The sequence below is a fragment of the Poeciliopsis prolifica genome, unplaced genomic scaffold, assembly GCF_027474105.1.
Source record: "Poeciliopsis prolifica strain line A6 unplaced genomic scaffold, Auburn_PproV2 SCAFFOLD008, whole genome shotgun sequence".
Classification (NCBI taxonomy): Eukaryota; Metazoa; Chordata; class Actinopteri; order Cyprinodontiformes; family Poeciliidae; genus Poeciliopsis; species Poeciliopsis prolifica.
Genome location: NW_026562383.1, coordinates 12,386,206 through 12,404,405, shown reverse-complemented (window position 1 = coordinate 12,404,405; position 18,200 = coordinate 12,386,206). Strand labels below are relative to the sequence as shown.

The following is an 18,200-nucleotide window of genomic DNA, read 5'->3' as shown; positions in this document are numbered from 1 at the left end:
TTTTTAAATGAAAGGTATTGAGGCATTAAAATGTTTCTTTACCTTGGATTTATTGGAGTCAGGACATGCCGTGTCTGCACAAAAACAAGACACTCATCAGTAAATGAAGGAGTTTTAAATGACAAAAACAAGACACTTGAAGCAGAGATTAAAAGAGACAGGGTGGACATAATGAGAGCAGCTGGACAAAAGCAGATGACACATTTCTGATTGAAGAAGACGACACAGGAATAGAATCAAGAAGTCAGCACTAAATGCAAAAAAGTGAACAGAGCAGCAGAAGGTGCCTGAGATGAAGGAGAGGAGGTGAGAACCCGGCAGTAAACGACACACAAAGCAGCTCATGCCCATGTATCGATGGAACGACGGCACATCGGGGACAAACACGGCAGTCACAGAGCATCACACGTAGCCACCGACCAGCCGAAGGCATTCTTTCCCAACTCAAGACGTCACAGAGGAGGGGGAGTCAATGAGTTTGCTCTAACTGGGAAATTTCAGGTGGCCCTGAGTGTATCGGATCGGTGAGTGTGTTGTGAGCGATACGGCTGAGCTGGTGCAGGCAAGCTTTCCATGTGACGGATTTGTCTCACTCAGAGAACTCCTGCAGTGAGCTTAAACATGTAGTCTGTCACTAAAAACAACATAAAAGGCAAAACGATAATGTGCAGCAAAAACTTTAGCTGCAGCTAACGACGAGAAGCAGACTAACACGCCTGTCTAAACAAGTACTTACAGAAGCTTTGGGCGGCACAGAAACTATAGCAACTCCTGCTCATGACTCCAAAAAGCAACAAAAGAGGGATTCAAATAAAGTCTAATAACTTAACAAAACACTTTAAAGGGCTACGTTTTACTTAATAGCATGTAAAAAAAAATGTTTGCACTAAAAAGCCACAAGATAAAAAAACAAAATATAATAAGAAACTCCTAATATGCAGAAAATGTAAAGTTATATGTAATGATTGGCCAGGAGTCAAAATCAATCAATTTGTTTTTCTTGATTGGTTCCAACAGGCAATCAGCAGGTTGACTAGTAAATACTTTTAATTAAATGTTTGCAAACTGAAAACTCCCACTTCTTTCTGTCCATGTAGTCATCAACATGTTCTATGAGGCACGTTGTTTTTAGGTTTTAAAAGGTACAATTAGTAAAAACAACATGCCGCGGGATGCATTAGTACAGATGATCTTGCAATCTATTAACCTTCGGTTAGATTCAATAAAATTCTCTCAACCTAGAAACCTGCAGCATTGTTTTCTTTTCTCTTTGTCTGATCAATGTGCTTTCATTTTTATTGCTGAATTAAAAATCTCTGAAATGAACTTCTGTGGTTTACAGCGAGACACGCACCAATAAGTCTGACAATTTCCAGTTTGACTTTCCCCGACAAGCAGATTTTAAAATCAAAACTCCAGTCTGTTGCTAATCACTACAGACAAATTACAACTGCTGCTTCCAGGACTTTTTCCAAACTCGAGTTTTCAGAACACTCAGTCCTTTATCGCTATTTTAAGATAGAAAACGTAAAACTTCGGGATGTATTTATGGTAGTTATTTCAATAGAGCGAGGAAGAAGGGGACAAGGAAAGAAGAGAAGAACAACCAAAGAAAGGAAGCAAAGGGGGCGAGACAGATGGAAGGAGAAGGACAAAGAGGCGGTGAGACAAGAAAAGACGCTGGATATGAGGAAGGAAGGTAGGAAGAAATGAGTTACTGAGAATTAGAGAAGAAAAAACAGAAGGAAGAAAGGAAATGAGAATATATTTAGAGAGGAAGAAGGGAGTGGGATGCTGGACTTATTTTAATCAGAAAAAAAAAATTCCAAAGTTCAGCTAAATAAGCTGCAGGTTGAACAAACAGCAATGAACGACATGGACTGAGCCTCAAAAACTGACTGGTTCATTAATCATTTGTTCTTCCTATCAAACTTTGTGTAGGAGTCTCAAAACAACAACCTAACTATATATATTTTAAAAAATATGCTTTTTTTTTTCCTCTTTGTGGTTTTAGGAACACAATAAATGAGTGACATGGTTCTCAAGAGTTACGTAACACAAGAGGAGGAGGTACTGTACAGCTAAGTGTATCTGTAGTCAATGGTGTGAAGTTGGGAAATGTAAAACAGAGACAAAAATGTTCAAATAAAAATACCACAGACAAAGAAAATAAAAAAGGCAGCACCTGAAAAAAAAAAAGTAAAAAAAAAAAAAGAATCTACATGTAGAAACAATTTAGCCTCCATCTACATGCTCACAGTCACTTCATGTGCAACCTGAACACCTGCACACCTCTCCATCCATCAGTTAGTTCGAACTGGGCTGGCATGTGACTGTATGAGTGGATTGTTTGTGTGTGCTGGGGAACATCCAGCTCAGGCCCAACCCCACGACCCCGCCCTCAGACATCATGACAGATTATGCCACATAACCGGAAGAGAACCTGAGGTTGTCCGTACCATGCTACTTGTCCTTGCGATCAGCTTAAAAGACAACAAGAGACAGCAGAAGGGCTTTCAGAGAAAGTGCAGCAGCGTGGCTCTGTATCCCCTCAGTTTAGGGTACTGGTTTAAATATGAGATGTGCACAGCACAGGAACAATGACAAACATCGACTTCTCTTTCTTTCTTTATCTTTTTTTCCTCCTTTCGGCCAAATTTAAAAGAGCTGCGGGTTACTGCAGACTAGGCAGCTACACTGGGCACAACACTCGTCCTTCTTCCTACAGTCCCAGCTGTCCATCACTGACAAAACAGAGTCCATCAGGGACACCATCGAGTGATAGACGCCGCCCACTTGGCCTGTGTCAAGAGTGGGTAATGCGTGAGTGCTGGACAAGGATAAGGGAGGAGAAAGAACACACTATACACAGAAGGGCACAGGTCAGAAAGGGTTACAACTTCCATTGTTTATGTTTAGTTTTTTTGTCTCGTTCAAGATTTTATTTGGGAAAGAACATGCCGGGATTATGCAAGAGATGATGAGGAGGGGAAGAAAAGAACTGAAAGAAAAGGAGTCGTTCATTCAACATAGAAAAAGCACGGGGAGAAAAAAAAATGACTTAAGCACAGAAAATAAAAGAGTAAAGCAAAGAAATGAACAGAAATAAAACTTGGACAAATTTATATTTGGGCAGAAGTAATAATAAGAATAAAAAAACTAAACAAGAAACAAATGGTGACAAAACAAAACAGATTTTAAATTAGAAAATAAATCAATAAAAAAAAAAGCTTTGCTGCAAGATGTTTCTCAGCAATTGTTCAGTGGTTAAGCTACTTGATGGTATACACTGAAAAATGACTGAAAAAACTTGCTGTAAAAATACTCACAAAAACAAAGCTGATGTTTTTGTTCTCACTAAAAGTATTTAAAACAATTAAAAGATGTTTTATAACATTCAGAATTCAAACTATAATCTCTTATTTGATACATTTCTATCTGCTATTGCAATGCATACAGAATATGGCTGCTGAGGGGAAAAGCTGCTTCTGAGTTACCTGAGACTTCCCCAGAAGAGGCAGGAACCCGGCTGATGTTAGTGAGCAGGTGGCCTATATTGGGCACAGGCTGAGACTGCACTGTGCTCTCCTGCTCAACGACAGCCTACAGCATCAGCAAGGGAAACAGAAGAACAGAGGAAAATTATATTCAACTGCGTTTTATTTGAAAGTATGCAGTCCAGTAAGAGCTAACATTTCAGACAAAAAGAATCAGTATCACCAAAAATCCAAATTGGTGGCTAGAAGACTACAGTTGGTGTGGAAACTCTTGCTGTAATGTAGTAAAAAGTGAAAACGGTTCAAAGGATCTTGTTTCATTTGCCATGGTGTAGCCTGGCCGGGAAAAGACATGGTTTTGAGTTGTACTTGAACGTTTTTTCGCTTTGCTCTGGAGCAAAGAGAAAAACCTTTGCTCCACAGCACAAAATACCAACATTTCCAAGTTTCGTTGAGTTAATGGAATCATTCTGGGGCGGCAGCTCGGCTATGCATGGCATGTAAAAGAATTGTCTCTTTGCCCTCCAGCGTTGTCCGCATGTTACATCTGATTATGATCAAGTCAGTGCCTCACCAGCTTTGCACCACACCGCGCGACACTGCTTTGCGGCATAATGAAAACAAAGTACCACTTACAACTGGATCTTCACTGCCATCTTCCATAAAGAACCAGTCAAACTGCTGGACAAGGTTCTCAACAATCTTGCACTGGTCTGGCATGTGATTGACCATGTCGGTCATGTTGTCCTCTGACGTTCTGACCAGCGTCGGACCGAATACGATTGCCAGGTTGCGAGGCTCCATCTAAAGACACCAGATAAAGACGAGTCAGGTAATTTGACAAAATCCTTAAAAGGGTAAACTCAGGATCTGATGGCGACAAGTCCGACCTTATTCTGTTCACAGTTATCAGAAACGTTTTTTAGGTGAGCACAAAGGAATTTGAGAGTTTCAAGGTGATGAGTGGGCAATTCATAGACCTGTAAAAAAAAAAAAGTAAAAATAAAAAAAAAATAGTCTCGGTATCACTCAACACTTAGTGTTATTGCTAATTAAATGTCCCTTATGTAAGAATATACTAACCAGCCTCTTGAGCTCCTTTAAACGCTCTACGGAGTCTTCTGTTCTGCTGGCTTCAATAAATTTATCATACTTTTCTGAAAATAGGACAGAAAAAAAACATAATTTGGGACAAGTACAAAACTATTACTATATTTTGACTTTAAAATCTTACCATTTGTAAACAGAGGTTCTGGAAGTTTTCGGAAGAATGACTTTAACAAACTGCTAATCACGTTAATGTCCCTCCATTTCTGCAGAGATTGAGAAAATAAACAGAGTTGCATGGCAGCAGGTCTCAGAGGTCTTATGAGACAAGCAAGCTGTCAGTCACTCACATCTTCCTGGATGTCAATGTCAGCCATGCCTTTGGTGTTGAGTTCCTCCTGCATGTTGGAGATGGCAGCGTTGTTTCCAGGAACTCTGTAGATTCCAGTGTACTCCAGTCCTCGCTCCTCTACGACTTGACAGCACACTTCCACGAGCAGCGGAACAAACTGAACAACAATCAGTGGGACATAACTCGCATACTTCGACAACAATGCAAAAAGACACATGGTTGAACAGTAACACCAGACAAACATTTAAAACCCACCCTGTTAGTTTGAGCAGGTGGACAATCTTCAAGACGAACACCGAAAGTGATGCCGGCCTGCTTCTTTTCAAACGGTTTCTTCATTATCCCAGGTATGCCGATTTTCCAAGCTCCCCTGTCTCGAGGTGGACTTGATTCATCTGTAAATGGCCCCAGAAGTAAATGACCCACCTGAGATGACAGACCACCGGACCACCGTAAATGATCCTGGTGACGTTACCTTTCAGCGTCCTTCGATCCTCTCCCGTTCTGGGCGAATGGGAGCTGTGGCTCCGGACTTCTGCTTTACCTCCCAGGAATGCTTGCTTGATGCTGAGCGACTGCCGAGAGGACTTAGGGGAGGGCTCTGATCTGCTGCTGGGAGCACTGATCAACATACAAAGTTAGAAAGATTAAAACAAAGATTTTCTTTTTGTTTGGCATTTTATTTAAACAGTTTTTTCTTGCTCTAGGTAACCACTAGGGGGCAATGCTGTGCCCTGTATACCTCATCATGTTGTATTCTTTTATCTTTCTACTGATCAAATCCTGGCTGGTAACAGAACCATTCTGTAAAAACAAGAGAAAATCAAGTAATGACTCAGATAATATAAGATGCAAAAAAGAAAAAAAAATCATGCAAATTCACATAAAAAGAGAAGAAACACACAAAAAAATAAGTCTCATGCCAAGAATCTGTGAATTTTCTGCTATCCACTAGGAAACAAAAATTTGGATATTTTTCTGATACGTGAACATCTCTAAGGTATATCAGGCTGCAATAACCCAGATAGACTTCTGGTGTAAAAGCTATTGTCAATTGAAGTATTTTCAAAGTTATCTTTGGAAATAACTTAAAAGTCAAAGGAAGCACAAAAGCTGTAAAAGAAAAATGTTTTGGGAAGATCCCATCAACCACTCATTCAAGTTGCGAGAACAGAATTGGACTTTAGTGGGTGTTGAACATTTCCAATTTTAATTTTTTAAATCAAGACTGGGCACAGATGATTTTGCCAGGTTCAAGTAAAAAAAAACAAAAAAACCAAACAAAAAATTACCACTACAAGTCAGTATTTAAAACTTAAAGGTATTTAAAGAGCAATGAGGGTTTATGCAAGTATTTGGTAAATTTGCCACTTTTTGAGAGCTTTAAGATATTCATTATTTAAATTTGCGACATACAAGAATTACAAAAACAACTTGGATAAGTTAATTTAATAAGGTAATTAAAAATTAACACAACTAATATTAGATAAAGTAGAAAATCTGGTCAATATCTGGACATTTAAGACTTTCAAAATACTTTTTCGATCTTTCTAGAAACTTTGAAATAATTTTTAAAAGTCTGGTAGTCGGAAGCCCTTAGTCTGAAACTCTATGTGACTACAGTCTTTTCCTTGTGCAATGATTGAATGAATGAATGGGTGGGTGAACGAACATCCTTTTTGGCCTATGATGAACAAAGACCACTCCAAGTACCTAGCTGAAAGAAGTCTTTGCGATCAACTGAGGCTATTGTCATGTTTCCCCTTCACACCCGTCCTTTTTTTTTCTCCACTCCGGTAAAACAGGTTTGAAACCAGCTTTTATTCAAGTCATTGTTGACCATTTTATAAATAATGCTTTTGATCGTATTTCATCACTGATCTTTGTTTCGGTTACAGACATACTTGTGTCACTGTGCTGTGAAATCTTATCAGATAGCTTGTTTTTGTCCTCCATTAAACAGCTACTGCACTCCACACAGATAATATCAATAGAGGAAATAATGACAACATGAGGGTCAACTCATCAGATGGCAATTAATGATCTGACTTGGCAAAACACACACAAGAATCTGTCTAACCACACACACACACCTCCTCATCCGGGTTACTGTTTTCCTGGATGACCTTGATCCATGAGAGCATGTCTTCTCTCCCCTCTGCCTGGAACAGATACTCGCAGTCTGACGTGGTTAACCGCAGCACATTCTTGCGTCTGGTTTCACTATAGGAGATGTCAATCAGACAGGCCTTGATGCTAATTCGGAGCGGGTCCTCATCAGACTGGGATGCGGCGTGAGACAGGGCATCCTTCTTATCTTTGTAGAGGGTCAGGGTGTGGCCTTGTAAAATAGCATACATTTGTTTCCAGGATCTCATGCCTCCACCAACACGCTGCATATTGAAAGACAAAGAAATCCTTAAATGTCACATTTTGAGTAATGAACAGGACTCATGAAGGAGTGCTTGGGCATGACAGAGTACCTTATTCTTTTCTGTGCTAAGTTGCCTGAAGTTAAGAAGCCCTTCTTTGGAAGAATCTGCAAATACATCTAAAGAAGACTCTCGACGAGATCCAGAGTCCCCAGTGGGTTTATGCCCGTCCAGTGTCTGGAAGAGGGAAAAATAAAGACATTTTCTGGCATTACTACATGACAGCAGAACATGACATGAAACTGAGTCAAAGGGGAGATGACATACAACAAAGATTTGCAGATAGAAATAGACTTATCCAAACCTAAAAAAAATGTTAACCAAGTAAGCACAACAAAGATCTAATATTAGAAAATGATGGCTTTTTGAAATACAATGGAGTGCATTAAAGTTCATATCTTTGAGACATGATTCAAATGGTTCTTTAGTTCCTTACCTTTCTCAGGCCTCTGAAACTGGCCATATGCTTGCTTGTAGATCTTTTGCACAGTGGTAAAGAAAAAGGCAAAGTCAGACTAATATGAATTGTCAAAGACAAAAGAAAAAAATCTCAGTATGCACTTACCCTCTTCTCTCCTCTTGATAGTTATCCAGACCCTCGTCATAAGACTTTGATCGCTCTGTTTTACTAGCAGAGTCTGAGTCCAACAAAGCACTTCGCATGGACTCTGAACATACACGGTACAAATATGAAATTCCAGTTTATTTTTCAACCCAAATGTCATAAAAAGTTTATTTAAATTAAGGATCAATGTCATCTATCAAGACAAAACAATGATGTGATATTACAGAAAAAAAAGAAGAAATGCACTACCATTAACCATAATGGCAATAGCCAAACCAATGCCATTTACCTTGGTCATGTGACAGCTGTCGATGAATAGTTGGACATGGTGAGCCTTGACTGGAGGGTGCTGTCGCTATGGATGGTGCAACAGATATCACAGCAGAGGGAGGGATAGGAGCAGCCTCTCGGTCAACACTGGGGCTGACTGGCTCATCTATGGATCAATAAAATATTCAGTGTGAACATAGAGAACCAAATTAACTTTGAATCGTTCTGTTCTCAGGTACAATGCATTTCTATATACTGTATATGCCTGCATTGCCTCCCACTGGCTCTGAGACTCACTGGGTTTTACTGAAACGATTGTCACTTTAGCAATTATCTGAGGGAATTTCTCAAGGTAGGAGAAAAACAGCAGAACATATAGCTTTACAATGCACTTTTTAATTAATTTTAAATATATCTATCGACAACTGTTGTTGGGCTCTTTTGGCCTGAAACAGCTCAAAGTGCAAAGCTGTTCTCTGCAGCCAAGGGGCTTTTGGAGCTAAATTTAAAAGCAACTGTCCTAGTTCCTGACTGAACCCAACTTTGAAAGTGGGCACAGAAATAAGGATGCCAGCATCTCTCTAACAAGGCTTCTACCAAGGCTATTTTTAAAACTTATATCCATCATTGATAAACTCTAGGGGGTAACAGTCTTGTATTTTCTCCTAAGAAAGCAACCAAGAGTAGTTAATAGCAATGTGCGATGAAGCAGTGCTTACAACATGATTCAGTAGAAAGTTGCCTTTGCAGAACAGAAGCTAAGTTTTACTGCGTCATGAACTACCAGGCAGGGAAGTTTAAGTGTGATTCAGAGTTAAAGACTTAACAGAGATGTTGGGTGTTCATGAAATCATCCCAAAAAATATGAACCAGATAGAAGAAGAGAGACTTTAAGACTGACAGAACAGAAAAACAAAAAATTTGGTTCTTTGGGCCATGTCAATGTTTAGGGATAAAGGGATTTTATCATTTTTTCAATCTCTCCTTATGCAAAAAAATCTTTGTAAACAATTGTGTGTGAGACTGTTTCTGACTGGAAGAATACAGTTGCATCCAGAATTACGAATTGTGTTCTGCACCCCCTTCATGACTAGCATCTTTAGCATTTAGTAGAGCCCTGTTAGCTGAAATAAAGCTTTTTCATAGATAGACACCAGCTTTTGACAAGGTGCCCCAAACCCCCAACTCTCGTGAACTTTAAATTTTGTAACAACTTCTTTCAAATCCCACCACAGATTTTCAGATGATTATGATGGCCCAGTATCTTCCAGGGCTTTGGAAATGAAGCACTTATGGACTTTAAGGTTCAATCAAACACTGCCATGCTTCACTGCCACAATGTTCTTTTCAATGTATTATTTGTCCTCTAGACAAACTGTTGATTCTTAAGCCCAAAACATTAAAATTTTGAGAACAGAATTCTCAAATGTCTTTGCCATATTGATATATTTGTGAGCAAAGAGGAGTTGTTTTTTTCAGATACTTTTTTGTCAGCAGTGGTGAAAATCTTCGCAACAGACAAGGAGCTCTTCGGCATTTAGTTTAGTAGAGACTGAAATTTCAGTGGTTTCTGCCCCTAAGACTGCCGCAGGTCTTTGTTGAGGGTTTTTGACCACCTGCCTCCTCAGGAATGTAATGAAAGTCATTGACAGCTTACCCTTTTCTGCCATGTCCAGGAGCTATAGCTGCTGTTCCTTTAACTTTAAAACAGAATCTGTGCTTCTAAGGCGGTCTCAGAGAACATTCAGATCCTCCTTTGTCATGTTTTTTTTCTTAATTTTGTCCTTGTTTATTTTAGGCAACGATAGCTTTTATTCACAAGAGATCATACACTATTCAGGGGTTTGAACAATTTTCATATTGAGGATAGAAAAACCTAAAATGCAATGGGTGTTGGAAAAAATTTAGGTGTACGATTAAAATTTCCTCAAAACTGATTTTAATTTAAATTTTTTGTTTTTTAAGAAATATATAAAATATAATTCAAAGCTCACTCAAGAAAACGATGCACATAAAATCTGATACTAATCTCACTGAACTAAGAGCATTTAATTTACTCTTAGTAAAAAGAGTATTTCATTTAACGAACTGATTTTTAAGTACCGGTCATGGAGACATGCAATTTTACTCATTTAAAACGCTATTCTCCTCAACTGAGATACAAATCCCACAGTGTTGTTATTGTAAATGAGAATTTGTTCTAAATAAGTCATCTGGTGAAATAAATGAACGCAAAAAAATAAAATATAAATAAATAAATAAATAAAAAAATCATCGATGATGTCTGCTTTGTCCACACCTGGACTTTTGACTAAAGTCTACTTGATCCAAACCAAACCAACAGCAGAAAAGACCTAACAACCTTTATCCAAATTAGACAAAATACTAGGTTAGTACTGCAGTCTCAAATGGATTCAACAACTTCATGACAAGCATCTTTAGCATTTAGTAGAGCCCCGTTAATCTGATACAAAGCTGATTCATAGCTAGACATCAGTTTCTGGCACAAGATATCTGAGGAATCTCCCCCCAAACAGAGGCATCCTGTTTATTTACATTTTTGGGTTAGCATGTTGCGACCACCTTTTTCAAATCTCACCAGAAATTTTCAGATGGTAATGCTGACAAAAATACACAGACTGACAAGTCCAGTCTGTGTATTTTTACTTCTCAGATTTGCAATTACAGAAAAATTTAAGAGGAACAAAAATCAAGAAATATTTATGTAAAATATCTGTTGAAAAGGAAGGTGCTCACTATGTGCTTTAAGACGGCAACAGTTTAGCCGAATATGACATGTACTAAGAGTTCTTCTTGGTTTTTAAGAGACAAGTGTGGCCTGCAATGATGTGCATGAGATGCTGGATGGCTTGTTCTGTACGATGGACAAGCTCTCACTGAGAAAGCTAAAAGGCATGAAACATGGTATGTCTAGAGAGAGGCTGACTCCGACTTACTGCTGAATTCAGGATAAAACTAAAACACGGCTCTTTCTGGCCAAACAGAAAGATAGACAAATATTCATTATACATAATGGATATCAGACAAGGGTTGAAGGAGGAAGCAATTAACAGAAATATGTAGGATATTTTGAAAGATCATTTTTGTAAAGATGTTAATTTATGTTTTTTTAACATTACAGTAATACTTCGCTCACACCCAGGCAAATACAGAGGTATTTTTATTTTTTTTATACAGTGTAAAACAAAAACCACCAGTAAAATTTTGCCGATATTTGAATGTGTGCTCTGAATCCCTACAACTGACCGCAGTTTCTGAAATGCCAACAATTTAATCACCGCAGCATCCATTACTCTGCTGTTCGACCACTATGAGTTCACTGTCAAGAGACAACATCCAGGAAAACAATACATTAACGGGGGGGACATCACTGCATTACAAACACCACTTTACTCTGTCATGGTTAATTCAAAAGCATCTCAAACCTACTCTGAAAGGTCTAAGGCTGATCAAAAACATCTCCCTCTGGAGACTAGTTTGCCTCTGAATCTCCTAAGCACATCAAATAAAACTGTTAAATTTAAGTTGTTCATCGTACGTCTACTGAAACTTTTATAAGAGCGCTTACAGTGTCATTCTATAACATGTAGCTACAGTCCCAGTTGCCACGCCAACATGGTCAGTAAGGCAATAAACTAACTCCAGTCTTACCAATGAATGGAATGGCGTCCAGGGACTCATCCAGGTTGCTGGAGCAGGAGTTGTGACGTTGCTCCTCAAGGCGGCGCATGTGTATCTCTCGCCGTGTATCATTTGGAAGCCAGCAAGCCGCAACGTCTGCCGTAGAGTCTGCTCCTTCATCATTCACAGCCAGGATGTAGGAGGGGTGCCGCAGTGGGCTGGGGTTCTTTCCACCTTGAGGTTTCTCCCTCAGAACCACTGCAGGTTCTGAGGGGCTTTGTTGACCGTTTACCTGACTTTGAGAATCTTGGTGGGCTGTTTTGAGGATGCCAGGCCTCTGAGGGATCTCTCTTGTAGCAGAGCATGATGAAGACCGGGTTCCAACTACTTTTGTGTCTCTGGCTGCCTCAGAGATCTGTATAGTTTCTGACCGCATCCTGTTCTGGCCTGGTTGGCTAATGTGGCCTAGATGGTGTGCTGGGACCGAAACTCTTTGGTCGGTGAAAGAATGTTCAGTGCTTTTCCCAAAAAGCATGGCAGACAGCATTGGTGAGGAGCGAGTCTGAAGGGAATCTGGACCTTTAGAGAAAAAAGAAGGGTTCGGTGCTCCTCTCATACCGCCACTGTATCCAGCCGAAGGCCTGAAGGGCACAGCGTTTCTGGGCATCGCTTGCCGACTGGGCCTTGTACCTTGGTCTGCCCTTGGATACCCTGCTCTCCTCTCACTGGGCCGAGCCAGCTCAATAGGTTCAACATAGTCTATGGAATGAGAACGAGCTTTCAGAGCCAGGGCATCTTGGGACATACTTCGAGGGGGCCAGTTCCTTGGATTGCTTATTTTCTCTGAATTCCTCATCCGGTCCTGTGAAGCACTGCGTGGAGCAACCTGAAAATGGGGTGGAGGTCCGTGGTATGACCGTTCATGGGAGGTACTCCTGCGCCGTATCCCTTTAGGAACCCAGTCTCCTCTGGGAATGTGAGAAGCAGCTGCAAAGGAAGGCTGACCTGCAGTTCGTAAATTGTCCAACCTCTCCTGAATTGTCCGACTACCATGGGAATGGATACCTTTGTTGTCAATGTACTCCCTGTATGTCTGGTAAGTGCGCCAATCGATGTTCTGATGGTTGCCTGGATAGTTAGGTGCTTGACCTGCAAAGGGTACCATTCCTGGACCGCTGGGATAGACATCGGCCTTTCGAGGGAAAGGATACTGGGCCAGTGACCCCGGTCTTCCCCTAACATAGGCAGAGTCCATGAAATCAACCCTCTGTGCCGAAACCACCCGTCCCATGTGTGCAGAGTTGGGAGGAACCACCACAGTCCTAACGCTATCATTGCGCATGCACACCGCTGTTTGGCTTTTGGAATATTGGCGAGGAGGAGATGGGGGCACGGTGATTTCCTTACGATACCCATAATCAAGAGATGCTGCTGGACCCCGGCAGACCTGGCCCGATGAGTCTGTCGCCTGGGCCATGCCCGTGGGCTTACAGTCTACTCTGGGGTAGCATACCACTGGTGGGTCAGGGATGTGACTAGCATTTCCACTGTAGCTATTGTAGCCACGCAGGTAGGCATCCTGGGAATAGGCCTGAAGACAGAGCAAGAAAGCGATGTTACAAGAGAGGCGTACAAACAGAAAGTGGGTGCAAGATTAAACAGTGTGGCGCTAGATGCTTAAAGACAAGTCAAGTGTGATATTGAAAATGTTACTGGATGCATGTGTAGGCAGTGCCTGCTTCAGTGAGTGAGTGGAGGCGTTTCAAACAGCTGAGCAGTGTCAAAGCTCTTCATCTGCTCCTTATTTAGAATTGATTTGGTAATACTAGTAGATGGCACACTTTATACTAAAGAAAAAAAAAACATTTATTTCTAACAGCTGCTCATTTATTATCATTTTTAAAAATTAAAAATTACTGGTCAGAATATTCTCTGTCACTTTTAGCAAAGACACAGAAATACATTCAATTATAAATACTATGAACAACATCATATTTTGTGGGGGAAAAAAAAAGTCAAAATACAATCACAAAATGGACAGACGCATAGATCATAGTTACATACCTCCGACTGACAGGCTAATCTCATACAGGCAGCAGGATGCCGAGATCTCACACAGAATGTGCTATAATTATCTCCCCTAGGTATCATGGATGAGTACAAAGTCTAAACTATTTCTTTAATGAGCCCAGCAAAAAATACAAAGTAGGAACTTAAAATGTAAAGGCTAACAAAATCTATTTTTGCTACTCACAGCATACTTACAACAAGCACTAAGGAAAGGTATAAGGACTTTGGCCCTGTTACAGTACAACCTTACAATAAAACCGTGTGAGCCACGACAATCAGTGCTAAGCTAAGTTCCTCCCTTTTTAAGTATGACTGTAACCAGTTCAGAGGTCAGCAGCCTTTATGAAACTGATGACATCCGACATAAAAAGATGAAGAAGAGGGCGAGGCTTCACTGAGATTTCATCTGGATGTCAACTCGAGCTTTTAATCTAACAGGTACTGCAGGCACAGTGCATCGGCCATGTCTGCAGTCTAAACATGAGCCATTGCCACATATTTGATCATAAACATAAGTCCAAGACAGCTGTGTGGTAGTAATTTACAACCACTCAAAAGAAATCCTGGGACGCTGATGACATGCATGACACATGCAAAATGATACAGCAGGTACGACATGTGGCAGGTACCAATTGTACCCTTTTCTTACCAGATTAGTTGTTTCTTTAGAGAAAGGCTGCCATTACAGCAAACGAACACGAGAGCATTGAGGAATCACGGGAGAAAAAGATGACAGCAGAGGAGAAAGCACATATTGTAAAAAAAAAATAAAAATAACTGGTTCCAAGAGCATAGAAGATGAATCAGCCATAGCAAAGCCTGGGCTTGACGTGCTAAAAATACACTGGAGTTGCAGCGGCGGCACACAAGGATGAGAAAGCAAAGATGTATCAAGGGTTGCCACGTTACAACCTGCCTGTGACACTCTGTCCTGGTCGAGGTGGCAGAAGCTGAAGCATGGTTTCCATACTGATGTTAGGTCTCCATGGCTTCATCCATCTTTAAACAGAATATTACGCTAACTGAACAAGGTGTCTCCAGTCTGTGTCGCCCTCTCTCTCTTTTTCCCTCCCTGCTACTGCTCACATGACAGAAGCAGCAGCTGCTGATTATACATTCAGCTGTGATGGTACCGCTCCCCCTCCCACTTCTGCCTCCTCCCTCCTTTCTACTAAGCGTCAACCTGTTTGAAACACAGAGCAGTCAGCTGATTTCATCCTCTGGTTTAAGCTCATCATTCACGCTTTCCCCTCTGTTTTCTCTGCTCACTATTTCCTCTGCTTTATAGTGAACTATTCCCTCCCTTTTCGGCTCCATAAATGTTCTAGTCTCTCTCTTTGCTAAGCAACTGCTGCCTGTCTCCAAGCTCTCAGTGCTTCCTGCCGCCTACAGTGTCGTGTCTGTCCGCTAGCATCTGCGATAATCCTCTGATTTTTGCAGAAAGATCATACGTTTGCTTGTGTACACTACAGATATTTTTGAGTTGCTGTTTTTCATTGGCTGAGAAACAATGTGGTGAGAGGTATCACAGCACACAGCGTAGGAGAGTGAATTGCATAAATGACTACAGACAGAAAAAGAAGTCAGGAGGAGGACTCTCAGAGAAGAGGGTGGAGTAGCAGTGAACTAGATATGACAGAGGACAAAATGAACTTACTAAAAATGAAATTTTCATATAAACTGCTGTGAAAAAATACTTGCAGCCCTGCAAATGTCCCTTTTTTTTTTTTTTTGCTTTTTGTCGCTTAGATGTTTCATATCATAAAACAAATTCAAACACCTGACAAATACAACCTGAGTAAATATAAATGGTGGTTTTTATATTATTTCATTTATTAAGGGAAATGTTATCAATTACTATTTACAAACAGAGAAAACATGGAACAGAGGTAAATCTTTAAAGGAGCGGATGATCAACCAAATGTACTCCAAGAATGCATGGACTCATTCAGGAGATTGTGAAAGAATCACAACAAAACCTAAACCTCTGAAGAAGTCGCTTAACTGAGTGTAGGTCAGAGTTCATGATTCAGTAACATGAAAGACAAAGTTACAAGGTGAAAAACGTAGCTGACCAAAAAGAACTCCAAGGTTTGTTGGTTTGGATAGCTTTTTCCCTGAATTAATGTCATCATTATTGTTTTTCTATTTTATTCTTTATTTTATTGATCAACAACAAAATAATATTACAATGTATTATGACTATTTGAAGAAACAACCCCCAACTTCCCTTAGGAATTAGTGTTCAGAAATTCAATCATTTAAATTTAAAAGATTTGGATAATGAATTAAATAAAGTAACAATATTTCCAATATATATCTAATATTTTAGAATAAGGAATAGAAAATAATTCATACATAAATAAATATTTATCATTAACACATTACATGTGCTAAACAGATGAGTGTTCAGTTAGTAATAAGTACTAAATGTCGCCCTTAAAAATCCCCAGGGTCATATACCTGTCAAGCAAATATCTTCCCACTTTTATTGTAGAGTTCAAATCAAAAACCCACTAGACTATAAAAGGCTCTTAGAAATTTATTTCTGTGCAAAAAGATTCCACAATGGATGTACTCTGGATATGGAACAGATGAGAATATCTTGATTTAGCAGAATCAATAGTAGCTACCTGCTCCCTGCAGCATGCATAAAATATTAATGATGAAATTTCAAGCCTGCTAAGGTAAGAGGGTTTCCCTCTGTGACTCTTACGGGACACATGCAGTGTTCATGGCATTGTATTTTTAAGGTTCATTTAAAACTGATGAAGAAAAGTGTTTGCCATGAACATTAAGTGTTTGCCATGAACATTAAGATTAGCCTAACTACTAAAAGCACCAGATTAAATGTGAATAAATTGTAATATTCATGCTGCCATAATTAGCTGGTAATTTCTGATGGAGTTAAAATAACAATTTGAAACACATTTTATTAATAATCAACAAAATCACCAGCTGAAAGCAAAACCATTTCAATTGCAACAATCAAACAATTAAACATAGATTATGCCCGCATATTAATGCTTCAAAGGTTTTAGCAACTAACTAAAAATGGCATCTTAGAGGAACAGAAATATTTTGATTTTAGTTTGGGCTCTCGGTCTAATTGTTTGGTCCGCACAAAAGTTTGCTAGAGTGTATTCACGTCTGCACAGAAGGTCCAGATCAACAAGGGACACGAACTCTGATCTGTCTAAAGCAAATCAAATGCTGGTCTGACTGATTCCTGGTTTCTTTAAAAATAAAAAAATCTGTCAACATGCTACAGTTTATTAACTAGGGTAAAAGTAAAATGAAGGGGGAAAGTTTGGACAATACTAGAAGTCAGGCAGCTTGCCAAATTTCTGGTGCTTTTCTGAAGACATTTATTAAATATATAAAACCTTTAACATAAAACCTAAGACCTACAATGCTGGAGTGTACATTTTGTTTCATATTAATGTCAGCAAGTGTATTTTTGTAATGCATCATCCAGGAGTGAATTTAGGGCATTTCCGCAGTGGTGTCAGCTGCAGTTCTGGAGGACAGAAAGCCTCTTATGGCCTGATTAGGAGGCCCAGATAGAAAGTACTGATGGGACAGGCTGGATGTCTGGATCTCATGACTACTGCCGCAACATAAACACTTTAAAACTAGAGCAACTTCAGGATGGACCAGAAGTTATTACAAGTTTAAAAAACAGTTTTTTCTTCATAGTCTTTTAGGATATGATGAAAAGATCAATCTCACCAGTTGCAAAATGTCCTCATCTTTTGGCATCACACAAAGCTCAAGAACGTCACCACTGAAAAAAGGAAAGGGGCCTTTTTAAACAGAAAAACTACGCCAAATAAACAAAAATAAATCAAACTCTCATCATCTTACCTGTCTTGGATCAAAGTTATCACCTCAGAATAGGCTTTTCCGATTATGCTGGCTCCATTCACCTTCACTATTCGATCACCTATTTAACAACCAAGGTCTCATTCAAAGGTTTGCAAGCAGTGTGATAAGCAGATAAAGCATTTGATAGATGAACAGGAAATCAAAAAGGAGCAGAAAAATCAGCAGAAACTATCCACCTGCTGACTGATTGGCAGATCAGCTACAGTACCTGGATAAATACGCCTCTACTTACGGTCTTTCTGCCTTTGACTGGAAATGTACAAACTTTTAAAAACAATCTGAAAATAGTTAATGCTGACTGAGTGTTACCTGTACAAAGGCCAGCTTCATGAGCAGGACCCCCTTCCTTGACTTGTTTCACAAAAATAGTGTCCATTGGTTCTAACCTATTTCTCTGCCTCCCTGTGGAAACAGAAAAATAAAAATTAATTATTCCA

General features: G+C 39.7%; 1 protein-coding gene across 3 annotated transcripts in view; it reads right to left on the bottom strand.

Moving 5' to 3' along the window:
* arhgap21b (Rho GTPase activating protein 21b) overlaps nt 1–18,200 on the bottom strand; it is a 33,467-nt gene that overhangs the window by 3,297 nt on the left and 11,970 nt on the right. Inside the window, exons 5-23 of one of the 3 annotated variants that reach the window (XM_055033004.1) lie at nt 18,073–18,165; nt 17,743–17,821; nt 17,608–17,662; nt 11,836–13,396; nt 8,183–8,329; nt 7,894–7,996; nt 7,765–7,807; nt 7,380–7,505; nt 6,990–7,289; nt 5,639–5,700; nt 5,372–5,517; nt 5,152–5,291; nt 4,895–5,053; nt 4,732–4,810; nt 4,581–4,654; nt 4,388–4,477; nt 4,134–4,301; nt 3,498–3,603; nt 43–74 (exon numbers count right to left, since the gene is read on the bottom strand). In XM_055033004.1, the coding sequence (XP_054888979.1) occupies nt 43–74; nt 3,498–3,603; nt 4,134–4,301; nt 4,388–4,477; nt 4,581–4,654; nt 4,732–4,810; nt 4,895–5,053; nt 5,152–5,291; nt 5,372–5,517; nt 5,639–5,700; nt 6,990–7,289; nt 7,380–7,505; nt 7,765–7,807; nt 7,894–7,996; nt 8,183–8,329; nt 11,836–13,396; nt 17,608–17,662; nt 17,743–17,821; nt 18,073–18,165 (3,563 nt within the window). Of the gene's footprint in view, nt 1–42; nt 75–3,497; nt 3,604–4,133; nt 4,302–4,387; nt 4,478–4,580; nt 4,655–4,731; nt 4,811–4,894; nt 5,054–5,151; nt 5,292–5,371; nt 5,518–5,638; nt 5,701–6,989; nt 7,290–7,379; nt 7,506–7,764; nt 7,808–7,893; nt 7,997–8,182; nt 8,330–11,835; nt 13,397–13,869; nt 14,069–14,524; nt 15,426–17,607; nt 17,663–17,742; nt 17,822–18,072; nt 18,166–18,200 lie in introns of those variants that run through there. The other 2 variants (XM_055033007.1, XM_055033005.1) reach the window with 2 other exon arrangements.